This window comes from Trachemys scripta, chromosome 9 (assembly GCF_013100865.1).
Source record: "Trachemys scripta elegans isolate TJP31775 chromosome 9, CAS_Tse_1.0, whole genome shotgun sequence".
Classification (NCBI taxonomy): Eukaryota; Metazoa; Chordata; order Testudines; family Emydidae; genus Trachemys; species Trachemys scripta.
Window position 1 is genome coordinate 69,512,918 of NC_048306.1, and position 26,967 is coordinate 69,539,884.

Below are 26,967 nucleotides of genomic sequence, written 5' to 3' on the forward strand. Positions count from 1 at the left end.
TTATTATGTACTTTGATGTGCTGAATTCAAATATGACAATTAAAACAACTGATTGGCTACTGTTTCTAAGATATTTAAGTTTTTACATTTTATGTCTATGTATATTGTGTAGATAGTAGAGTTTTAATCATAAATTGTAAACCTAGGTCTTTTCATGCGTTTATGGTTGCTTTACATGATAATATTTCACCTGTCCTGTTTATGTAAAACTTTAAAAATCAGCAAAAGGGTTATATAAATAAAATTTATTATGAAACAAAAGGCAAAAAACTATTATGTACATAGTTTAGCCCTATTCAGTGTCTACTCGGCGCTTCTTGGCTTGTCTCTTGTATTCATTAAATAGAGCATCTCTTGTCACTGTCCAGCAATAGTCTGCAAGCATTGATGGGCTCCATTTGCCCTGATAGCGTTTCTCCATTGTTGCAATGTCCTGGTGAAACTGCTCGCCGTGCTCGTCGCTCACTGCTCCGCAGTTCGGTGGAAAAAAATCTAGATATGAGTGCAAAAAATGAATCCCTTCCCTTTATAACTCACTTATCGTCCGCCATTCCCATGTCAAGGGTCGTATATACTAACCCAATAGCATATCTTGAAAACTAGAGCCAATCAAACAATTTTAAGCATCATTTTCGTTCTCAGTGACCCAGAATTAGTAAAGTTTGACTACATTTATTTCAGAAGCATTTTGGCTGTAGAGCAGTGTAATTAGCTCTGTTGTCCTTTTTACCCCTGTAAATATAGGCAAAGCACTAGCTTTCTTCCAGGCTCTGGAACTTTCCCAGTGTTCCAACACTTATTGAAAAGTTCCCCAGTGTGACCTTTTTTTCTCATTTGTGGAATTATGGCATTCTGGGCATCTAGTAAAATATTTTAAAATGGTGTCCTGTTACCATTCACTTTTTTCTGTTTAAATTCTTTCTCCCAATAATTGTTTTCAGTTTTATGAAATTGGCTCTTTTAGAATACCAAGTATACTTTCCAGAGCCAGACTATTGTTTTAAGTACTATATTTGAGGCAGTCTGGGAAAAATGTTTATAATCAGAACAGTTCTAGTCCAAGCAGTTTTTATTTGCAGAAGATATTGAGGGCCTCAGGTTGCAGGTAGTCTGAATGCACTTCTGTGAATTTATCCTCTCTTGTCAGCAGCTTTGAGTTTGTATGCATATGCTACACTGGCCGTGGGGGTACTGAACCCAAGTAAAAGACTCGAGAAGAAAAGGATTGGATAAATGTCATATCGATCTTTGAACAAAAGGAGGATGCCACTTGATGATAGGTCAGCGCCTTCCTTCTGCCTCCTAATGAATAATTAACCTTTTTGTGCTCTGGGACAATCTCCAGCTGGAGTATTCATAAAATTTTGCCCTTCTTATCTTTATGCCTGCAAGACTAGTTTATATTTTTACTCATGCCAGAAACATTTGACGTGTAGCAACTTGTGATTGTGCTTTGCTTTACCTAGTATGATTGCTGAATAGTCACACATTCAGATTTTATGAGGCTCTTCAGTGAACTTGGTCTTTTTACAGACACTTACTTACGCAACTGCTTAATTTTTTTAATGATCTTGATGGAAATTATCAGACAGATCGATTTGTCTGAAAAAGCAACCACATCAGTTGGTAACTGTTTTCATTCCGTGCCATGAAGTGTGAATACATGAATAGTTCATCTTCCAGAAACAGAATTAGAGGACCATTGTAATCTAATATCTAATTTTGGTATTCTTGATTAGCTACAGATAAAAGTAGTTACTTAATGTGTGTTAGAGGACAAATACTACTTTTCTCGTAAGCAATATTCCTGGGGCGATTCTGAGCCAAAAAATTAAAAATTCTGCAAAATTCATTTGTCAAAATAACACAATTTAATCACACCAGTTTCAATTATTTTGGTAATTTCTCTCAAATACCTATCAACAAATATGTCTGTAATAATACAGATATCAAAAAAGATCCAGAAAATGTTTTTTGACAGATAGATTCCTTACTAGGCATATTAATACAGAACTTTGAGTAATAATTCATTTAAACTACAATGTGGAAACATATTTCCTGGACCCCTCAGAAGCAATGCAAAGGCTTGGGAGAATCAGGGGTAACGGAGGAGCTGAGGGAGAAGGAAGTAATTGCTGGGAAGGCACCTGGGAGTGAACCTGGAGGGTTGTTGGGTGTGGGTGGGAAAAATATGGAACAGGTGTGCTTTGGGTTGAGGGGAAGGAACCTCCCCCGTGCAGACCCTGGCTGACCCCTAGCCTCTCCCTATCAGTCAGGCACATCTACCCCATCCCCATATGTCCCTACACTCCTTCTCCCCCGATCCCATGTATCCCTGCACCCCCACACAGCCACCCCTCGTCTTTCTTCCCCATGTGGTCCTGAACTCCGTCCCCCATCCCCATGGTCCCTGCATCCCCACTCCCATTCAGCTCCCACTCCAGTCTGTCCCTCTCCCCATTTCCTGTGCCTCCCCACCGTCCTAACCCTGCAGGCAGGGCGCTGCGCTCTCTCCCTATTGGCTGCTGACTGCTATGGCTGATGAGTGGTGAGCTAGCTGCCTTTATTCTGGCACCACAGCAGCCCCTGGTGGGCGAAAGGCATAACTGCAGTGCCTCTTTGGCAGAATATATTTTCTGAGGAGATAAAAAATCTGCAGGTCATATGAATTCTGCGCATGTTCAGTGGGACAGAATTCCCCCAAGGCTGCCTTTCCAGTAGGTAAGTAGGCATGACTTGTCACCCTGCTATTTTCCTGCTGCAGAGGAAAGTAATTGTTCTTTGCTACACCAGTGTCTTGAACAACTTTTCTTGGAGAGCAATTGCAGCTGTTTCCTACCCACCAGAAGTATAGTAAGAAGCACCCAGATAGTTTTCTGTGCCTTCCCATGATGGTTAAGAAAACTACATTAGATAATGTTGGCGCAAGGGGTATGAAATGTACAGTCTGTCATTTTTACACAATCTCTGTCAGTTGTTGGCTTCCTTTAACCCTCCAGTGACCACCTACATCCCAAGGTTAGATTGCAGGAAGCTCCTCTACCTCCCATTCAGCTCACCAACTTACAGAAGCAGCTCTGTGGTACAAAACAGGCTCCCATTCCCCTTCCCTCCCTGCTCCAACCAGTTTCATTGGCTGTTACCTTCCGCTTTAAATTCAGCTAAAACATGAGGTAAATTTTTCATTTCAAATAGCATTTTTGAGTTGACATACATTTTAACCCCTTCTTGAGCTCATTCTCCAAAGTATATCTTCCTCCAAAGCAGATCCTTCTCCTCCCCTATGTTCTCAACTAGGTGGATATCTGCTCATGGAAGAGGCAGTGTCTTTCAGGAATCTTCCTTGGATGCCTCTTAGGTCACACCTATATCTCTGCAAACATGCACAAGACCAGTGTTTCCTCCTTATTGGCAGGCTTCCTTACCCCAAGAAAATTCTCTCAAAAATCAAAGAAACACAACACCCATCTCTCTCTCTCCCCTGAATCCTCCTTGATGTCAGGTTTGAAGTCTTGTCTTCTGTCTAATTCCTGCTTCAACCGGGGGATCTACTTTCCTAAGGACAATGAAATCTCCTCCTCTCTCTGCTTGTACTTCAAAAGTCTCTGAATCTGAAGACAATGACTGTTTCTTATGCCTGAGAACATTAGTGACCAGATTGATTTCAAGAGAAGCATTCACAAGATCAGAGTTTCCTTCTAGTCAAAATAATAACGTCTCAAAATGAAATATAAAAAGAAAATATCAACTCTGAACCCATGGAGAAGATTGTGGACTCTGAATGAAAACACGTATGGTGAAAACCTGGCCCCATTGAAGTCAATCGGAGTTTTGCAGTTGTCTTCACTGAGGCCAGGATTTTACCCCTGAAGTGTGAAGGCTCAATTTTAGGAATATGGGCATTTTTGACATACTGGATCATACCTCAGGTCCCTCTAGAACCAATTTCCTGTCTGACAGTCGCTAATGCCAAGATTCTTCAAAGGAGGGTGGAAGAAACCTCTCACTAGACGGATATCCTATGTTAATCTCTCCCCTCCCCCATATTAGGTTTAATCCTAATCCCTAATAGTTACATTGTTTTAAATCCTTAGCATAAGATTTATTGGCATTAAACTATTAAAACTCTGATTATATTTTTATCCATTTAAATTGTCCAGTTCTTTTTTGAATCTTGCTAAGTCTTTGGGCTCTTCAAATCTTCTATTCTCTCTCGGGAAAAAAGAATAGGGATGGTCTTGTGGTTGAGACTGTGCACTGGTACTCAGGAAATCTAGTTTCAATTCCAAGCTCTTTTACATACTTCCTGTGTTACCGTAGGCAAGTCATTTGAGCTCTCTACACCTTAATTGCCCATATGCAAAATGGAAATAATAATACTCTGTCTTCTCTGTATAGGTAATAAACTTAATTCAGGCTCCATTTGATGTCATCCAACTCTTGAGGTTTTTTCCAACATTCTCCAAAGTATTCCAAATTTATTAAAACAATTCTGTCTTATTCCTGAAGATAAAATCATAATGCATATTCCCAAGAAGGCAAAGTTGATTAAACTACACAAATGCCCATGTGCTATATTATAAATTACACTGGTCTACAATTTTTGAGAAGTCGTCTGCTTCAGAGATAAAATGTGCTATTTATTATGTACTTTGATGTGCTGAATTCAAATATGACAATTAAAACAACTGATTGGCTACTGTTTCTAAGATATTTAAGTTTTTACATTTTATGTCTATGTATATTGTGTAGATAGTAGAGTTTTAATCATAAATTGTAAACCTAGGTCTTTTCATGCGTTTATGGTTGCTTTACATGATAATATTTCACCTGTCCTGTTTATGTAACACTTTAAAAATCAGCAAAAGGGTTATATAAATAAAATTTATTATGAAACAAAAGGCAAAAAACTATTATGTACATAGTTTAGTCCTATTCAGTGGCTGCTCGGCGCTTCTTGACTTGTCTCTTGTATTCCTTAAATAGAGCATCTCTTGTCACTGTCCAGCAATAGTCTGCAAGCATTGATGGGCTCCATTTGCCCTGATAGCATTTCTCCATTGTTGCAATGTCCTGATGAAATTGCTCACCATGCTCATCGCTCACTGCTCCGCAGTTCGGTGGAAAAAAATCTAGATGAGAGTGCAAAAAATGTATCTTTAGTGACATGTTGCAACCAAGGCTTTTGTATGCCTTGAGGAGGTTTTCCACTAACAAACTGTAGTTGTCTGCCTTGTTGTTTCTGAGAAAATTTATTGCCACTAACTGGAAGGCTTTCCATGCCGTCTTTGCCTTGCCACGCAGTGCATGGTCAAATGCATCATCTCGAAGAAGTTCACGAATCTGAGGACCAACAAAGACACCTTCCTATATCTTAGCTTCACTTAACCTTGGAAATTTTCCACGGAGGTACTTGAAAGCTGCTTGTGTTTTATCAATGGTCTGGACAAAGTTCTTCATCAGACCCAGCTTGATGTGTAAGGGTGGTAACAAAATCTTCCTTGATTCAACAGGTGGTGGATGCTGAACACTTTCCCTCCCAGGCTCCAATGACTGTCGGAGTGGCCAATCTTTCTTGATGTAGTGGGAATCTCTTGCACGACTATCCCATTCGCAGAGAAAACAGCAGTACTTTGTGTATCCAGTCTGCAGACCAAGCAAGAGAGCAACAACCTTCAAATCGCCACAAAGCTGCCACTGATGTTGGTCGTAGTTTATGTACCTCAAAAGTTGTTTCATGTTGTCATAGGTTTCCTTCATATGGACTGCATGACTAACTGGAATTGATGGCAAAACATTGCCATTATGCAGTAAAACAGCTTTAAGACTCGTCTTCGATGAATCAATGAACAGTCTCCACTCATCTGGATCGTGAACGATGTTAAGGGCTGCCATCACACCATCGATGTTGTTGCAGGCTACAAGATCACCTTCCATGAAGAAGAATGGGACAAGATCCTTTTGACGGTCACGGAACATGGAAACCCTAACATCACCTGCCAGGAGATTCCACTGCTGTAGTCTGGAGCCCAACAGCTCTGCCTTACTCTTGGGTAGTTCCAAATCCCTGACAAGGTCATTCAGTTCACCTTGTGTTATGAGGTGTGGTTCAGAGGAGGAGGATGGGAGAAAATGTGGGTCCTGTGACATTGATGGTTCAGGACCAGAAGTTTCATCCTCTTTCTCTTCCTCATCTGACTCAAGTGAGAATGATTCTGGTGCATCAGGAACCGGCAGTCCTTCTCCGTGGGGTACTGGGCGTATAGCTGATGGAATGTTTGGATAATGCACAGTCCACTTTTTCTTCTTTGACACACCTTTCCCAACTGGAGGCACCATGCAGAAGTAACAATTGCTGGTATGATCTGTTGGCTCTCTCCAAATAATTGGCACTGCAAAAGGCATAGATTTCCTTTTCCTGTTCAACCACTGGCGAAGATTTGTTGCACAAGTGTTGCAGCATATGTGTGGGGCCCACCTCTTGTCCTGATCTCCAATTTTGCAGCCAAAATAAAGGTGATAGGCTTTTTTAACCATAGTGGTTATACTGCGCTTTTGTGATGCAAAAGTCACTTCACCACAAACATAGCAGAAGTTATCTGCACTTTTCACACAAGTACGAGGCATCTCTGCTGATTTTGGCTAAACAGAAATGTGTCCTTTTGCAAAATCAAACACTGACAAATAAGAGAGCACGACACTATGATTTCTAGAGCTGATATAGGGCAATTTGTTCAGCAGAGTGATGTAAGCTTTGTTATGATTGCATCATCCATGGCTTCTAGGAATAACATGATGCAATTCATATCATGTATGACTCAATACCAGCTTCAGATTGCATCATTCATTGTTTTGCCTAAAAAGTAAATACTGTCCAAACCTAGTCATAGATTTATTCATAGATCCAGTCAAAGATGTATTTTAGTCATTTCTGGTTTAAATTGAGATCCCTTCCCTTTATAACTCACTTATCTTCCGCCATTCCCAAGTCAAGGGTCGTATATACTGACCCAATAGCATATCTTGAAAACTAGAGCCAGTCAACAATTTTAACCATCATTTTCGTTCTCAGTGACCCAGAATTAGTAAAGTTTGACTACATTTATTTCAGAAACATTTTGGCTGTAGAGCAGTGTTGTACATAAAGGACCAGAGTCTGATATCCGTATATTGAGTAACATCTTACTCTGCAAGTAGTTCTATTAAAATCAGAGGCGATTCTCAAAGTAAGGTATTATTTAATGTGAATAAACGTGGCAGTATCTGATCATAAATCTTTAATTTAAAAAAGAGGGCTCTATATGTAGGTTTGGTAGAATTTGATATATATATATATTGCAATTTCAACATTGATTTTTTTAAAACAAATGATTGTAACTATTGTTACAGCATGGGAAATTAAGGGGGGGATAGGGTAAACGTTAGGATTAGGGCATGGCTGATACTGGGGATGCAGGGAGCTTCGTGTGCGGCCAAGGGGCCCAAGACACGCATGCGTAAAGCGTAGGGAAAGCTATGGTCTTGGCCATGCACCATAGAAACCCTGGCTAGGATTCTGTGGAGGATGAGCCCCTGGCTGCAGGGGAGGCCACTCCTCTGCCTGAGGATGACCTCTGCACTCCTGGCTGGTGAGAGAGGGAGCAGGGCTGTGACAGAGGGCTCCCTGCAAGTGTGCGGGACTCTGGTGACATTGGATCAATGCAGGCGCAAGGTGTGAGGAAGGCTGCGGTCCTGGCAGGGCAAAGCAGAGGAGGCCACCCCACTGCTGAATGGCTCCTGCCCAGGGATGGAGCTGTTCAGCAGTGGGGTGACCTCTTCCCGCTTCCAGGGGCTCATCGTCCTCCTCCTTGCAGTCCTGGCCAGGGGTCTCTCCTCTGCCCACTAGGACCACTGTCTTCTCCACATCTTGTGCCTGCAGGGATCGATTGTCTCAGCTGTGCAGCAGTGCAGGGAGCCCTCTGCAACCCTGCTTGGACAGCCCTGCTTCCCTCACTCCCATGGCAGCAGGGCGACGGAGGGCTCCCTGAGGGACACCCGATCTGTCTAGGTGCAAGGTGTGGAGGCTACACATGCTGACTGATACCAATATATTTTTTTTTTAATCAATTTTAGTGAGTCAGTTGAAATCCATGTTTACCAATATCTATAAGATTAAATGGAATCCTGCCAAGTGTGTATATATACGTTCTTGTTGTAGTCATGTTGGTCCCAGAATATTAGAGAGACGAGCTGGATGAAGTAATATCTTTTATTGGCCTGGTCAGGACCTAAGGAAGAACTCTATGTAAGCTTGAAAGCTTGTGTCTCATCCACAGAAGTTGGTCCAATACAAGATATTACCTCATAAGCCTTTATATATTGTTGTAGTTTGGTTTTGCTCTGATATTTTATTACAGCACTAATATTGAGCTAATCAATATAATATTCTAATTACCAGAAAATCACAAAATCAGCTACTGCACATGCTTCTTTCTGGAGTTAAAAACAAACTAGAGAAAGCAATACACAGCACTATATTGTAGCATTAAACATTATATGGACTTTTTGGGGGGTTGACAAAAGCTTTAGTGATGGGTATTCTGTGTTTCATTGTAAAGACATGTCTAAAGTAAAATTCACTTTGATTATTTTAGTTTTAAATCTTTTGAAATAAGCTGCGTAACTAATAATGACATATGCTCTCACATCAGTTTTATTTTGTTGTGTTGCTAGTGAGAGGAAACTGAAAACTGCTGTTTCTATTATAAATGAAAATTACAGTTCTTAAAATAGTCTTGTTTCTTCACATGATATCTCTAAGGATTCAGAATTATAAATAATTCTGTTGCTATTGGACCATTATTATAAATAGAAGGCTAAAGATAGCTAACAAATAAATGGTGTTTTAGGAGGTGTGGACTTAAATCTGTATTTTCTCATACTGGAGTGGATTATAAGTCATGCTGTAAAAATGAAGCCATGGCAAATACTATGAGATCCTTACATATTATTATAAAAAGATTTGGACATACATTAATTTTAATCTTGCTGCAGAAGAGATGTATGATGTGGGATGTCATTTCATTAAAACATTTGTTTGTATCTGCACTATCACAAAGTGAGTTCAATCTATAATAACCAAGACAAAACGATGGTAATAGAAATAAATAATAATTTAATACGTACTTCAGAAAGAAGTTAATAAATCAGCTTGAAACACCTTCAACAAGCTTTAAATAACCTGCATCACTGCAGGTTAACAGCCTATATCCTTCTCCGCCACCACCACCATTTTGTTATATTATGTCGGGTTTTGACAAAGATAAATTTTCAACTCTAAGAGGTAATTTATTCTTATTTGGAGAATGCCCTTTGGTGAGACATGGGAGAGAAAGATTTCAGATAGTATCTGAGGCATGAGGGTGTCTGACTGGTAGATAGCTTTGGCATGGCAAGGCACATTTTTAAACTTTAGCTTTAGACAGCAACATTTATCAGACTATGGCAGTGTCCCTTTCTTAGTGTTTTAATGCTAATTTTAATTGTGAATAATCATAGATGTGTAAAACACGGGAAATCTTATGTATTGCGTCCAATACAACTTCTGTCCTGTAGAACTTATTTTAGTATTGTTTTGTCTTTGTATTGTTTTTACAACATTATTTTAATTGTCCAGCCATGCTGGAAAAAAGACAGGCGGCAATGGATGTGGTTTCATTAGGCCACAATTTTATGTCTTAAAATATTAACTTCAAATACCTGGGAATACCCAGCAATAAATTACACAGTGTAGGCCGTCATGATCATTTCCACCTATTTGGAGGGGCTGCCATCAGCCTTCCCCCTTTCCGACCTTGTCCCATCTACCCGGTTGCTGGGACCCTGTCGCTCTCGCCTCATATGAATGTTAAGGAGGTTGGCTCCCTGCTGAACCCCCCTTCACTAGCTACTGTAAGGGATGCTTTCCTTTAAGTCTTTTTCCAGTCCATTTGATCAGATAACCATTTCCCTTTTATAGCCATTACCTGTGCTGAACATCTGCCTTATGGGGGTGCCAGCAATTTAATATGGCTGTCTCCCCCTCCCTATCCAGGTGAAAGCAGGCTTCTCTGGCACTGCACGGGATTTGAATATACTCCCCCTTTCCAGTCTGTTGGAAGGTTAATGCTCCCCTCCCCCAGATTAAGCCACTTGCTGCTCTAACCAGATAAACTTCCTCTTTCCTCTCCCTCTGCTACCAGTTGCAGAGGGAGCCTATAACGAGGCAACCATCCCTTTTCTTCCGGCCACCTGGACAAGCACCCACTGGATACATTGGCAGTAAGATTTTCTTCATTTTTATTATTTAATCTACCCTTAAATTTGAAGAACTAAAGATGTTTAAAGCTCAAAACTTACAGTATTTAAAAAAGATTTTTTTCTTAAAATGTAAACATTTCAGTTACCTGCCTATGTAAGCACAGTGATTTCCGTTCCAAAAATCAGTAATATGCAGCTGCATGCTCTGTATGTCTCCTTAGACCCTGCCACAGGACACTGAGTACATTTAAAGTGATAATGAGCAATTAAGATGTTCTTCCCTGTCAATTAACTTGAAGAATAATGAGCCTGAATAAGCACTGCCCTTTCAAAGGATGTGTGTTTCCTAAAAGCATGTAATTCTCTGCTGTTTACAATTACATGGCTGGTGAAACAGCCATTTACATGAGTAAAACTTAAATCATATAATTGGAAACAGATGGATAGATAGATGTAAAGACAGGTATCACTTAATCTAAATTTAAAGCTACCTTAATTTCTATGTCTTTATTTCTCTTTCTTCTGCTGCAATTGTGACACCTCAGCTTCTGCTACTGTTATAATTGCTCTGCAGTTTGGTTGAAAGGTGGCGTTGCAGTTAATGTCCTATTAGTTGGAGAAATAAGTCTATCCGGATTTTAGGTCCTGGAATATTGAGTAAAGATATAGAATTTTGTATCCCACCAACCTATACAAAGAGTTCAGTTATATAGTATTTTCTAAAAGTATTAGAAATTTCTAGAGCAAAAATAAGGGTTGTTTATTGCTACAAAATGAATGCTAGGTTTATTTATCTGAGATTTTAAAAGTGTATTCTATTTTTGTATATATCTGTTTTAGTCTGCATTATCAAACTGACATGCAATGCTTAGGCATATTCCATAATAGAAGCTATTGTGTAGATTGTTCATATTACTAATTTTAAAATGGCTATAGCTCAATAAATTAAAATGATAGTTGTATATTATACTAAAGATTATCAGAGATTACTTTTATATGTTGTGTTTTTAGGTGATTTATTCTTACATTTTATTTCCATTTATATTATCATTATTGTAACTTTATATTGGCCATAAACCTAAATCATAGAGTTCTTCAAATACAACATAGAAAAGGATTGGTATGTAATAAGCCCTCATAAATAGAAATCTGAATCTTCTGTGACATTTTAATATAACAATTTGTAATGATAGTAACATCCTCCATCTTTAAGTTTTATATTGTGAAAATAAAACATTCTAGCTGTTCATTTCTGTTTTTTGCTGATTTTGTGGCCACGTCACTGTATGATTTTTCTGCAGCCACATCTCCGTAGAGCATGTGTGTCATAAATATAAAGGGAAGGGTAACAACCTTCCTGTATACAATACTATAAAATCCCTCCTGGCCAGAGGCACAAAATCCTTTTACCTGTAAAGGGTTAAGAAGCTCAGGTAACCTAGCTGGCACCTGACCAAAAGGACCAATAAGGGGACAAGATACTTTCAAATCTGGGTGAGGAGAGGGAGGGAGGCAAGCTTTGTTTTGTCTGTTCTTTGTCTGTTCTGGGTGCTTGCTGGAGACAGATCAAGAAAGCAAGCAGTCCAATTCCATTAGAATTAGTAAGTACTAGCAAGGGAATGTGTTAGCTTACTTTTATTTTGGCTTGTGATTTTCTCTGTGCTGAGAGGGAGCTGTGTTCCTGGTTTTCTTTCTGTAACTTTAAAGTTTTGCCCAGAGGGAACTCCTCTGTGTTTTGAATCTGATTGCCCTGTGAGATTATCTTCCATTCTAATTTTACGGAGGTGCTTCTTTTACCTTTTTTCTTTCTAATAAAGTTCTGTTTTTTTTAAGAAGCTGATTGGCTTTTTAGTGTCCTAAAAAAACCCAAGGTTGGTCTGTGCTCATCTTGTTTATTCTCAAGCCTCTCCAGGAAAGGGGATGTAGGGCTTGGGGGTATATTAGGCAGGAGTAGGAACTCCAAGTGGTCCTTTCCCTGAGTTTTGTCTAATCACATGGTGCTGGCAGCGTTTCCTAGTACAAGGGAGAATTTGTGCCTTGGGGAGTTTTTAACCTAAGCTGGTAGAAATAAGCTTAGGGGGTCTTTCATGCGGGTGCCCACATCTGTACCCTAGAGTTCAGAGTGGGGAGGGAATCCTGATAGTGCGTTTGACCTAACATCTCCTTTTTTAATTTTCACGTTTCACTAAAAAGAAAAATTCCTTGCATTTTCAGATGTTCAAACTACTTTATACAGCACAAATGACTCTTATTCCAGTGGTTTTCAACCTGTGGTCTGCAGACCCTGGTGGTCTGCAGACTACAGTAGAATCTGAGTTATGAACACCTCGGGAATGGATGTTGGTTGCAACTCTGAAATGTTTGTATCTCTGAACAAAACGTTATGGTGGTTCTTTCAAAAGTTTACAACTGAACATTGACTTAATACAGCTTTGAAACTTTAATATGCAGAAGAAAAATGCTGCTTTCCCTTTACTTTTTTAGTCATTTACGTTTAATACAGTACTGTACTGTATTTGCATTTTTTTTTTTTTTTTTTTTTTTTTGCCTCAACTGCTGCCTGATTGTGTACTTCTGGTTCCAAATGAGGTGTGTACCGGACTGGTCAGTTCATAACTCTGGTGTTCGTAACTGTGAGGTCCTACTGTATGCCTAAGATTTCCAAAGGGTCCGCACCTTCATTCAAAATTTCGCAGGGGTTCAAAAATGAAAAAAGTATGAAAACCACTGTCTTACAGTGATCTTGCTGTTTTTCTGACTAACAGTAGCTAAGCTTTTTAATACCTTGGTCTTCTAGTTTGATGAATAAATATCAACCTGTTTTAATTTGTGTACAGGCATTCAGTTTCTAGTTCAGGTGATTTGCACATGTCCATTCCACTTGAGATGTGTGTATGCCCAGAGTTGGAGATTTTCCCCTTAATGCAGTACCTGTTGGGGCAATTTATACATTCTCCACTGCCTCGTGTTGCTGCGTGATGGTATGACAGGTGCAGCTGCCCCAGATCTCCCTTCATTTGCTCTGATAGCCTGTGATCAGTAGTCAGAGCACATCAATTATCTTCTGTTTCTGTAAATAGTTAATTAGTATTTGTTACTGTTAGATTAGTATAGGATCTTTTTGTTGTTTTTCTTGGCGTGTGGGGTCCCTCTTATTTATGGGGTATCAACATCTGGTACCAGGGTGTGCATTGGTCTCTAAGTTTTAAGCTGTGTGCTGGCTGCAAGAAATCTGTGCTGGAGCATGACCCTGCCTGAAGTGCCTCACTGAGGATCACGTGCGAGACCACTGTCAGATTTGCAGAGACTTCATACACTGGACAAAGAAGGGCAAGGACGTGAGACTGCACCACATTCCTATAAAGGCTGTCCTGCATCTGCCTTCTGAACCTTCCTGCTTGGGTTGGGCACCAGTACTTTGGCATCAGTGAGGCTTGCCCTTTGGATATTGCTTCTGAACATTGGTACCAATTCTCTTCTCTGGTGCTGAGAAAGAAGCACAAAAGATAGGACCTTTCATTGAAAGAGCTGAGACGTGGCTCTGCTAGAGAAGACAAAGGCAAAAGAAAGTATCAGATCCATCCTGGGCTTGTGAAATTTGAACAAATATATAAAGAAAATAAGGTTTCACATGGTCACTCTAGCGTCCAGGATCCAGGGGACTGATATGCTGTCTTCAACTTGACAGATGCATATTTTCATGTGGCAATCTGTCAAAACCACAAGAGATTCCTAAAATTTCTGGTCAACAACATCCATTATCGGTTTCTGTTCTTGCCCTTCGATCTCTCTGCTTCCCCTTGAGTATTCACAAAATGTATTGTTGTAGTGGCTGCATTCCTAAAGAAGATATGAGTGCACGTATTTTCTTACTTGGACAACTGGCTGGTAAAAGGTCAATCCAAGCTTTAAGTAGAACTCAGTCTATGCAGGATCTGATCCCTTTTCAGTATTCTGGGTCTTTTGATCAATGAGGAAAAGTCAGTCTTCTCTCCAGTTCAGAGAATAGAATTTATAGGGGCAATCCTAGCCAGGGTGACGCAAGCCGGATTCCAGACATTAAAACTTATATAGATCTCAAAACCCATCTGCTCACAACAATAAGAAACTGCCTAAGATTATTGGGTCAACTTGGGCTCCTGCATGTATATGGTTTGGCATGTCAGACTTCATCTCAGAAAATTGCAGAGATGGTTAAAGTCAGCGTACTCTGGCTTGTCATCCACTGGACATGCTGATTTGAGTTCCTGCAAGAATAGTAGCTTCACTGGATCCAGCCAATGTATGTATGGGAGTTCCCTTCACCCCTCCCTTACCCACATTGACTCTAGTTATGGGTACTTCCTCTCTAAGTTGGGGATCTGACCTAGGAAACCTATGAACTCAAGGTCAGTTGTCTCAATAGGATTTGGATCTCCACGTAGACATGCGGGGAATTGAAGGCTATTCTTCTGGCCCTTCAGATCAAAGGAGAGACTCTACAAGTCCTCACTGCATTCCTAAAAAAGATATGAGTGCACATATTTTCTTACTTGGACAACTGGCTGGTAAAAGGTCAATCCAAGCTTTAAGTAAAAAAAAAAATGCTTTTTACTAAGTGAACTAAATTGAAAAAGTTTGGAAAACTTTTTTTTCCTAATGTTCAGTAAAATACATATTCTAAAACAAAGGTCAAACAACTTTGTATACTGTGCAGAGGAAATTTGTTCTGACCATAAAAAAGTTATTCGAGGATAATCTCTGTTGGAGCTAGTCTTGATGGTGCACATGTTCTGTATGGTCAATCTTAAGCTCATGCGGAGACAAACAACCTAGGACTCAGTCAACACCTTCTTAACTCGATTTGAGACCAAGAAATAGTTAGTTAAGATATAATCCTTTTTGGAACAAGAATAGTCGTAGTTCCTGAATAACAATCTGAGCAAGCAGGCATGGTGGGACTGAAAACTGCAGACAAATCTAGAGTGAAGGACAGATAATGTGTTTTACTGAGAGCCGATAATGAGCTGGTTTCTTAATGACTTACATTCAGTGCAAACCTAAGGAGCCTAATAAATTAAAATATAAAATAGTTATATATCTCACCAGAGATAGGGACAATCTTTGAGATGTTTGTCTACCAAAAACCTTATTTAATATTGGAGTAAGACAAAGTCAGATAGTTCTTCCTGTTTTTCAACTGCCTGAGAATTAAAAACTGAAAACAGAATAACTAAACAAAAGGGTAGATTGTTTTTCCTTGGAGAAATAAAACTGTGTTGGTTAGTTTTCAGGAAGGTGCATGTGCATGGTAGGGTGGTTTGGCATGTGCCTACTTGAGACAATTTGCAACTCAGTAAAACCAAAAGTGGCATTCTACTCTTTATTATCAGGGGGTAGCTGTGTTAGTCTGTATCCACAAAAACAACAAGTAGTCTGGTGGCACTTAAAGACTAACAGATTTATTTGGGCATAAGCATTCGTGGGTAAAAAAAACTTACTTCTTCAGATCGTTCCTTTAACCGGACGCTTCCATTGTACATTGAGAAGTATTCCAAATTCCTTGATTCTAATAATCTAGGCTGGATTAAAGTAAAATAGTAGCTCAAAGGAGAAGCTTCCAGACTCTGCCAGGGGCTTAAAATCTATATCAGCAATTAATTTCTGTTGTAGTTACTGAGAGTCTTATTGACTTTACAGGGCAGGTAGATGAGCTCAGAGAACAAAAACCCTCCTATGCTATTATGAGACAGTCTGTATCAAAGGAGTTATGTCCTGTTTGATCTTTTCAGGACTGTAGGTTACTAAAAGAATTGCTGGAAAACTACCAAATTTTATCTGTCTGTGGTTTGGAATCCTTACAAGAGGACTAAACTTTTTTCTTTCCGTAAGTTTTCTCTACGGGAGAATGGGTTTCTCAGAACAGCAACCAATATTTATATATAGTGACTTCAAAAATTTTTTGAAGCTTTAATTTGGCTCCTCAACACTTGTGTGTCTCTTCTTTAGAGCGTTAGATGTTTTCTCTTTGCAAGTTAGCATTGTAACAGTTTTTGCTACAAAGGTGGCAGAACTGACTTTCTTTTAGTTCCTTTTTGGTATTCCAGAAGGGCAATATAATAACTGAGAGTTCAGCTTTTCTGTCAAGATGGACTGAGTTAGGAGAATTTAGATCTACAGTAGAAATTATTATTTCTGTATTTTTATGTGCAGGGCAAGAAGTGTATTGATATTTGTTAGCCAACTATCTAGTACAGTACAACCTTAGAGTTATGGACACTTTGGGAATGGAGGTTGTCTATAACTCTGAAGAAGAGGTTACGGACTTCAGCCACATGGGGGGTTGGGGTTGCAGCCGCATGAAGCGGGGGTGGAAAGGAGTCAGGTCTCCGGGAGGGAGAGTTAGGGCTTCTGCCCTGCAGGAGCACTGGGGCTCAGTGCTTTAGACCTGAGGGGAGTGCTGGGGCTCAGGGCTTCAGCCCTTTGGCCCCACTCCTGGTTTCAGTCTCACAGGGGGTGCCGGGACTCAGGGCTTCAGCCCCACAGCTCTGTTCCTGGCTTCAGCAGGGTGAGTGCATGCCAGGGCTTGGGGCTTTAGCTACGGTGGGAGCACTGGGGCTGAAACCAGCGCTCCCCTTGTAGCTAAAGCCCCATACCCCAGTGCCCCCCTCGTGGGGCTGAAAGTGGGAGTGGAGCCGCAGAGCTAAAGCCCCAAGTCCCAGCACTCTTCCTCCCTTCCCCCCCCCCCCCCCGCCAGTCTAAAGCCCTGAACCTTGGTGTTCCCAAGGGTTAGAAGCCTCAAGTCCCACCTAGGCTAGGGTGACCAGACAGCAAGTATGAAAAATCGGGATCAGGTGGGTGGTAATAGGCGTCTATATAACACAAAGCCCCAAATATTGGGACTGTCCCTATAAAATCGGGACATCTGGTCACCCTAACCTAGACCCCTGACGTCCCCACCCTATGGCTGTAGCCCCCGCCTCCCGACTGAAGCTTTAGCTCCAAGGCAATACAGTATTTGCTTTTGGTTTAGCACTATTCTTCAACAAAATGTGTTTTCAGGTGCTTACCCAGTGACTTCTACCATTTCAGTGGTATAACTTTCTTTAAAACTTCAGTAAACATATACTGCTTGAATATTCTTTTTAAACTTAATTTAAATGAATCTAATAGATTATAGTTTAGGTCTTTACATTCATTGTCATAATGTTAAATTTAAATAGGGTTATTTTTAAAAAATAAACCTGTATTTAATATAAATAAAAAATCCAATTAAAAATCCATTTTAAGGGGTTTTTTAAAATCAAATTTTGTTCATGTTGACAGTGCCTCGCACAGTGGGATCTCTGGGAGCTGCCAAAATACAAATAATAATTCCAGCTTTTAATATTTGCAGGTTCAGTAATTTGTACAACAAATATTTAAGATAAATTTGTGCCAAGAAGTACCTTTTAAAGATAACATATGTTATCTAATACAGATATAGGGTATCTATGATAGTATTAATCATTCATAGTGATTAAATCACTATGGAGATGTTGGCATTAGAGATGAAATTATAATGATTTTTAAGACTTCTCCAAAATGTGGCTAACAGCAGTCAGGACTTTCAAGTTGTACTTTTGCAATTAAATCTATCTTGTTTACAAAGATTTTATTTACATGGTCAAAGCAATTTGTTAGCTGCAGATGGGTATTTAATCACTAGAGGGTTGCATGCTTTGCTTCTTTAGGCCAAGCTCTTTGCATGTAACAAGTGGTCCTTGCATGCCTCCATCCTCACTTCATTGCTTATTTAGACTGAAGTCTGTGTGTTGTTCAAATTTTTAAGTACAAATATCTTTTCAGGTTTTTTGAAAATAACATAAACAGTGAGAATCTATGGATAGACTGTAACATCTGGCAATTTCACAGGGTACTGCTTCTAAATCTAATTTTGATTAAATTGTCTAAACCACTCAGATCCTCTTCATTGTTTATCCGTTTCATATTTTTTTATATTTTGTATCTGTTGGTAATTGAACCTAGGGTCCAACATAATACCTCTCAAATGTTTGGACCCTTGAAAGGGCTACATATATGTAACCAGCTGTGAATTCATGTTGTCTGACATCAACAACTACTTTTTGATAATGTGAGAACCCTTCCCCCGCGACTTATGAATAGTCACAGCACAGGCCCAAAGAAGAGGAACCTGGCTTTGAGAGCAAGCTACATTTCTGGTTTTCCAGCACTAGGTAATTGTGGTGTGGGTACTTCATTCTGTGTATTTATCAAATGCTACACAAAGTACTGTGGGCATGTTTTCCGGTGACTTGCACCTCAGCTTATACACTATGTCTTACCCATATCATGGTCCCCCATACTCCTCCCCTATGCCAGGGCTCTACTTTTTTTCACCATCCTAAAGTGCCTTATAATTGTCCCAGATTGGAAGTGATGGACAGATGGCTGGTGTTCACTGGCTCTCTTACACACCCCATAGATCAGGTTTGGGGGAGGCAACACGCTATGAGGAAGAAATGGAAGCCTCCTTTGTTTTCTCCTCTTTCTGGCAATCACTGCTATTATTTTTTTCTCTTTCTGTCTTTGGAGATAATTCATTCTTGGTGTCAGCATTTTAAACTCCAGGGGGCAGAGCTGAGATGGGGGTTGTGTATTACGCTGAAAGGCATTAATGGCTGCTATCAGCTGGTTCTCTGTTCTATAGTAATTACAGAGCTGGTTCCAGATGATGGGTGTTCTAAGCAGATACAGGGACTCTGTATGTCCCCCATTTTCACACTCTGGTTTTCTGATTTTCCTCAAAATAAATAGGGTCCTGCCCATTGATTTCTAGAACGTTCCCCAAAATTTTGAAATTGGTTGGATGGTTCCAAAGTTATGTTACATATGGGGACACACAGTAATGTCATCAAGTTGAATGTGGAGGCTCATTTCGCTCAGTGGAGAAGCAATAATGTGATTGTACTTAGCATTAAGACATTACGAAAGAGTAAAACATTAAAACATTTTTGACATTGAAACATTGTTTAGAATATAATTTAATGTTCTCAGATTGATACCCTAATGGGTAATCTTCATGTTTGTTTAATGGAATCTTCAAAAGACAAGCTATTGGCTATGGCATATATATCTCTGCATTCTGATTGTTTCTGAATTCCAGATCGTAAACCTGAGTAAAAGAAGTATCCTTTCACTGCAATAGATGTTATCATACAATGTGGTATGCATTTGCTGATTGAAAAAGTGTAAATATAGTACTGACACAGTAGGTGTTTATTTGAATTTGCAGGCTGTATATTAAAATGTGCATAAGTTACTACTTTTTCTTACTGTAATTTTAAAATGAGAGCACATCTTTATAAAGTGACTTGCCAGTTCAACTTCCTTTTGGATGCTTCCCTTCTTGTGAGGAGTCTATATTCCCAAAGAAAATGGGACTGATAAATCTGTTGTAATTTTTTTTTAAAATGGGTTGTGAATACAGCAAGAAACTCTCTTTTAAAACAGCAACATCAAAATTGCATGCTTGATTATTGCTGCATGTTTGTGAAGTGCTACAAAGATATACATTTCTACATAATTGCTTCTTTATTCCTCAGGTACAAGCAATCTAAGGTCAAAATAAGGATCTCTGAACCTTCAGACCACACCTAGAATCAAATGTAATCCATTTTTTTTTTTGTGGTTTAAAAAGGTTTGATTAAGGAGGCCTTTCTTCTCTCCTCTCTCCTCTCCCTCCCCCCCGCCTCGGGGGTAGGCATTTCCAGCGTGGCATTTTAACCCTCCCAAATGCCTCTATTGTCTTCTTTACAAAGAAAAAAAAGATGTATTCATTGTCAAGCAGGCTTATACAACTGCAAGGATACCTGTCCGTAGATATTCTTTTTTTGGTTTTAAAAAAGATCTTTAATAACAGTAGGTTCATGTTTCATGCATGGCAATCACAATTAGTCCCTCCAAAGAATAATTTTTACTGATGCATGGTTTGGAGCTGAAGGTAAAGTCTGGGTCCTAGAGTCTGATCCAGTGCCTGCTGATGTAAATTTAGAATTTTTGTTCACTTCAGTGTTTGTTTGTTTAATCAGGCCCCTAATTTGTAAGACAGATTTTATCTCAGTAATAGCTTTCATGATTTCTGAGGAACAAATCCTGCCCCTTCCACCATGGCCTGGACAGGACCACCTTCCTGTCAAACATGCAATTCTGCTGAATGAGTCTGGGCCTAATTAGGAGATGCTCTGTGGAAGCTGCATAAGGGTACTCCCTCTTGTACTATGGACAAAGCATGAACAATTATAGTTGTGGAATGACTCCACTCTGGAGTTCGACAGCACCCAGCTGAGTTTCTCAGTCTTGGCACTGGGGAGAGGATTTTGTTCGAAGTTTCTTTATTGGAAAGGTTGTTAAATAAATGTTCATATTTCTTAGGAATGTAAATTGCATCAACTAGAAAATAAAAACTTGGTGTTCTTTGAGAGCTGGTCCCTATGGGTATTCTCTGTGGGAGTGCATGCACTCCATGCACCTGAGGCCAGAAGATTTTTCAATAGCAGTGTCTGTTGAACTGCACCTGCAACCTGTGCCTGCTTGTGTTCTGAACTGAGGGCATAATGGGTGTCACGGACCAACCATCTTTCCAGTTTCTTTCTACCAATTGCAGTCTGAGACGGAACTGTTCAGTAACTGGGGGATGGTGTCCCTAGCCTCTGTTTGACTGAAGCTGGGAATGAGCAACAGGGGATGGATCACTTGATGGTTACCTATTCTGTTCATTTCCTCTGGGGCACCTGCCGTTGGCCACTGTCCGAAGATAGGATACTGGGCTAGATGGACTTTTGGTCTGACCCAGTATGGCTGTTCTTACGTTCTTAACTGCAGTTTCTGCTAGTCTTTGCGCTTGAACCTTTTTTTTTTTTTTTTTCTTTAAATAGTTTTTTAGATCATTGTTAGATAGTTTTGGGGCTTAAGGGTTTCCCCTGACCCTTACTATCTCATCTTTTGGGGGAAACGAGTGTGGACTAGACCATCTTGGGAGTTCCAGCTCCACAGGCACTTAACAGAGTTTTCCATGAGGCCCTGATCTGATCCTGGGCCTTTCTGCTCCCTGTTACAGTGACCAGAGCCTCTAGGTAGTGCCCCTCCAGCATCGATGCTCTGGTTCCTCAAGCTAGCCCTCAAACTAGACTTATTTAAACAGAGGCATGTGGAGGGTACACATCTCCTTAAAGATAAATTGCCTCATAAATCCTCTAAAATGGGGACTGCTTCTTCCCTACACCCAGTGTCAAGTAAGACTCCATGCCCAAGTGACATCTAGTATCTTTGCCCTTTGTCCCTTGCTGAATGTTCTTTCAATTCTCCTGAGTACTGAATCTCCAGCAAGTATCATCTGTCTTCTTGGATGGTTAGAGAATTCTTTGTGGGCAAGCTTGGTTAACTTTCTTACAGGTTGGGTTGAGCTGTGATCCATATAGATGCCCTATACATCTCTCAGTTCCCTTGGATCTGCTGGATCTTGTGGTATTTTCCAAAGTTTCCACATTTACAACCTGGTATCTAGTAGCAGTGTGGAATGCCTCCTGGTCCTCTTCTCTCTGGTGGCCACAGCCTGCTCATTCTTATCTGTCTCCAACCACATAGAATGCTGCCATGATCTCCTGTCTCTCATTGTTATGAACTGCCAGGACTCCTCTCTTGCTTCCTCTTTCTTCTATGGCTTGGTGTCCAACTCCATTCTTCCTTGAACCTGAGGTACTGGTGTTTCCCAAACATGGCTGTCTATGTACTCCTCAGCTTCTCAATAGCATCTCTATTAGCCCTTCAATCCAAGAATGTCTTACTGCAGTACAACCATGAACTTGCACTACATGTTCATGAAATCCTGTCTGTCTTCAAGCAGGAAAGAGAACATGGCACATTTGTTGTACGTCACCACCACTGTTTCATCGCTGGCCATCTTGATATCATAGGTAGTGCTGGGCCTGGAAAGAGAGCCTCTCACACTCCTTCCAAAACTCCCCGGTTAGCTGCCTCTGCAGCTCTTGAGTTCTCTGAGCAAGTGACTTTTTGTACCAAGTCTTCCCTGCTTAGTCCCTCACCACCAGGGCCAGCTCTAGGCTTTTTGCCACCCCAAGCAAAAAAAATTTTGGCTGCCCCCCCCACCTCAGCCCTGGGGTCCCCCCTCTACCCCACCTGCTCCCCCTGCCGCCCCAGCACTGGGCTCTCCCCCACCTCCTGCCACCCAAACCCTGGGCTCTCCCCCCCACCCCACCCGCACCCCTTGCCACCCCAGTGCTGGGCTTTCCCCACCCCACCCGCACCCACTGCCGCCCCAGCCCTGGGCTCCCCACCAGTGCTGACTCCGCCCGCTCCCCCCTTGCCTCCAGCTGGTCCAGTGCTGGCAGGGTCGGGGTAAACAGCGGCGCTCCCGGGCCGCGCTTCAGCCCAGGTTCCCTCCAGCCGGGGCTCCCGCCTCCAGGACCAGCTGGGACCCAGGAGGGCAGAGCCGGGGGACCGCCCGGCAGAGGGCTGAGGAGCCGGGTCAGGGCAGCCCCAGAGGGAGCAGAGCCCCAGAGAGTGGGACGCGGGCCCCACACGGCAGCACTCCGGGCACCGGTCCCCTCTATGGCCCCGCTGCTGCTGCTGCTCCTGGCCACCCTGCCACAGTCCCTGGGTGGCTCAGGCCACTTCACCCAGTCCTGGCTGCGGCGCTGGGGGCAGCCCCCTGTGGTACCTGCAGGTGGCTCCGTGTGCCCCGCGAGGTGGCCCCCAGCCCAAGTGTCCCGCGCTTGGAGCCCACCCGGCCATAAGGTGCAGGCGCTGCTCCCCAATGCGAATCGCAGCGGCCCCAGGGCGCCCCCCCATGCAGGACGTGCTGCTGCTGCCAGGGCCGGCTCTAGGCTTTTAAGGATGGCTGGAATGCCACCCCTGAAAATGTGCTGCCCCAAGCACATGCTTGGTTTGCTGGTGCCTGGAGCCGGCCCTGCTCACCACTAGAGAGTGATTAACTCCTCAGAGACTTCAAACAGGTAGTTGATCAAAGTGCCAAGAGCTAGAGTCTTGCAGCATTACAAAGGCACCCTGCTTACTCAGGGGGCCCACAACCCAGCTGTGCAGCACATACATAGAGAATAAACAGTCAGTCAACCCACAAATGGACCAAATGCACTACTCACCACGTCCTGCGACCTGCAAGCACAGAGTTTGCAGCTATTCCTGAAATTCTCATTAGCTGCCTCTGTTTGCCAAGGAGGTCCAAACAACAGTAGAAAATCTTCCCTTTGAGGGTAACAACGTGTTAGGTAAGGAAACAGATGAGTCACTCTACTCTCTTAAGGATTCTTGCATAGCTCTCTGCTCCTTGGGGCATATACTCTGACACGCTGGAGGAAATATTGAAAACCGCCTCCTCCTAGCTACCTCAGCCCATCTATCATCAAAGAGCCTGTGAACCCCCTATGAAGAACCAGAGGGTACAATACAGCAAGCACAATGTATTGCCATCATCCCTTCTTCAGTCTGAGCCTCCTGCCAGGGCCTTCTGATGGAACACTCAAGAGCCATCAACCAGTCTCTGCACCACCAGTTACCCCCCACCCTCTTTGGTGGTGCCTGGCCTCTTTCCTCCCATTGTGGTGGCTTATCACAGTGGACAAATGAGTCCTAGGCATCATCTTGACTGGTTATACAATAGAATTCCTTTTCTACTCCTTCTCCAAAATACCTCTCCTCATCCCTCTTCAGGAACCCCTCTAATACAGGAGGTAGAGATCAGCTAGAGAATCCCTAAATGAGCTAGGGCTAATAGACCTGGTGCCTCCTTAACACGGACAGGGGTTTTTAGTCACGATATTTCCTTGTTTCCAAAAAGAAGGGCAGTGGGGGCGGGAGGGGAGTTTGGAGACCCAACCTGGACCTCACGTAGCTGAACATCTTCATACATCATTCAAGATTCAGGATGATCACCTTGGCCTCAATGATCCCCTCCCTAAACAAAGGTGACAGGCTTGTGGCCTTCACTTTGAGGGATGCCTACTTTCATAGACCTTCATCCAGCATGCAGGAGATTTCTGCTCTTTAAGGTGGCCCAAGAGCATTTTCAATACAGAATTCTCACCTTTGGCCTCTTGATGGCACTGAATTTTCTCAAAAATGCTTTCTGTGGTAGTGACTTATCTGCGTCACCGAGGCAACCTGGTATTTCCTTAGCTCGGTGACTGCTTAGGGGATGATCATATCAGAAGGTTCAAACGGTGGTCCTCTCCATACGTGACCTTTTTCATTCTTTTGGAATTCAGACAAATCTAGAAAAGTCTGCTTTAACCCTCCCCCACCCCCAATTATAAAATTTAGCAAAGTGAACCTAAACTCAGTTTTGCCCAAATCATGCTTACTGCTAGACAGCTTCCTCACACAGAGACACCTCATTGCTCAATTGCATCCCAGAGAACAATGCAGTCTGGTCTGGTTCCTTTAGGCCATATGGCCACCTACCCCTATGTGACACCTTTCGTGAAGCTCCATCACCCATACCTGCAGGCACAGTTGCAGAGGGTCTACCCTGCAAGCAGACATCCTGGACAAATGAGTGTTGCTTCCTCTGCACATCTTCATGTCCCTCACCTGGTGGCAAATCAAAGAGACTGTCTAAGTAGGGGTTCCCTTCATTCCCACACCATCATAAACCCACCACGTAAAGACTCGCATTATGAATGCTTCCCTGTTGAGCTTGAGAACTCACTTGGCTGACCAGATAGCGCAGGGCTCCTGGACTCTGAAGGGATCCAAGCTATACGTCAACCTTCTCAAGCATCCATTGCAAACCCAGGAGGCTAACTGATAGTGTGCTTGCAGATGGGTGATTTGAACAGAATGGGTTAATGCTAACCTGAGCTGCTGCTGTTTGCAAAAGGGGTGTGGCTTCCATTTTCAATAGAGTGGATTACTGACTGTTCGGGATAGAGAGAACTAAGGAAGTTGTTCCATGGAATTCTGGATACTTCCAGATGATTCCTGGGACCTGAGTCAAGTAGGGTTGCATCTACACTGCAAAGCAATAGGACTCGAACCCTGGGTCCCGGCTTGACTTGAGCTCGGACCCTCCAGTCCTGCAGGGTCCTGGGACCTGAGTCCAAGCCCTGGATTAACACAATTGCAGTGTAGTTGCAAGCGGGGTTAGCCTTGAGCCCAGGTTCAAGCAAGGGCTTACGTTGCAGTGTAGACATACCCTAAGAAGAAATGGAGTTACTAACTTTATAGTAGCTGGAGTTCTTCAAGATGCGTGGTCTCTATGGGTATTCCTCCTTTCCCTCTGCTCATATCCTCACTTGATTCACAGAAGAGGAGAAACTGGAGAGGTGATCGGCTTGCAATGCCCCTTGTGCTCTCGGTTCAGAACATGAGGAGGTGTAGGGCATGGGTGTGGACAACAGACATTGCTACTGAAAAACCTTTCCATCTCAGGTGCATGGAACGTGTATGCACCCACAGTGAATACCCATAGGGACTACACAGCTCAAAGAACTCCAGTTACTATAAGGTGAGTAACCTCAGTTTCTTGACTTGGCCAAGACAGTAACGTGATCTGATTTTAATCTTATTTTACCTTTGTCCTTTTTAGTTATTGTTCTTAAGACAGGTTAATTCTAATGGGTTGGTAGAATTTGGTACCTTTTGATAAGGAATGTTTATATCTATACACATTTATTTAAGCAACTATCTAGCTTAACATAAATTTATTCAGATTTTTAATGTTTACAGGTTTTTAATGTTAAAATGGTGCATTTCTTATTTACTAGATGATTGATTTTGTAACTGTGGTAGGTGTCAAGCTGTGTTTGAATGAAAACTAGAATTCAATTACAAACACATAAACAGCATTCTAAAACTGTTTATTCTGCAAAACAAGTCAAAGCCTTCTTTATCAGTATTTATCATAAAACAAAATATATTTTAATCTTGGAAAACAGTAATTCTATGACAATGACAATTCAGAATTTTTCTAAGAAAAATGGATTTGTTTTGTGCTCATTAAATGGAAGTTCCCCATAACTAAATAAAAAGCACACGAGTGATTGAACAAATTGTTCAATTGGAAGATTGGAAGATACAGAATCAGTTGTCTTGGCAATGATATGGGGGGAGGGATAGCTCAGTGGTTTGGGCATTGGCCTGCTAAACCCAGGGTTGTGAGTTCAGTCCTTGAGGGGGCCATTTAGGGATCTGGGGCAAAAATCTGTCTGGGGATTGGTCCTGCTTTGAGCAGGGGGTTGGACTAGATGACCTCCTGAGGTCCCTTCCAACCCTGATATTCTATGTACTGATAGGCCATAAAAATACATACTTTCCAGATTTGTAGCAATCATGAGGATATCTGTTGATTGTGATGGAAGGAGCTTTGAATCTAATCTACTATTTATAGGAAATTTTTCATTATAATTATGTTCTGCATAATTTCTGCTGCATAACTCCTTAGTAAAATATCAGTTTCCAAAGATATGTTGCATTTTGTCTGCTTACATGATCTATGAACTAGTTTAAATCAGATATTTCTTTAAATTATTCTTTTCTCTAAATGTTATATGGAATTCCTAAATCTTGTTGAGAGAATGCAGAAAAAAATGTTGTCTATAACCCTAGCCTCTTCTAAAGAGTGTGTTATGCTTTTTTGGTATTGGAAGCTGACTGCTCTGGTTTGGATTTCAT

The 26,967-nt window shown here is 41.6% G+C and overlaps 1 protein-coding gene across 4 annotated transcripts in view; it reads left to right on the top strand.

Moving 5' to 3' along the window:
* Positions 1 to 26,967, top strand: part of RHBDD1 (rhomboid domain containing 1) — a 95,732-nt gene that overhangs the window by 48,525 nt on the left and 20,240 nt on the right. The window contains exon 7 of one of the 4 annotated variants that reach the window (XM_034781932.1): positions 1,151 to 1,280. The exons of the other annotated variants lie outside the window; for them this stretch is intronic. Within the exon in view, the coding sequence (XP_034637823.1) occupies positions 1,151 to 1,233 (83 nt within the window). The 3' untranslated portion in view covers positions 1,234 to 1,280. The remainder of the gene's footprint in view (positions 1 to 1,150; positions 1,281 to 26,967) is intronic. 4 annotated transcript variants of the gene reach the window in all.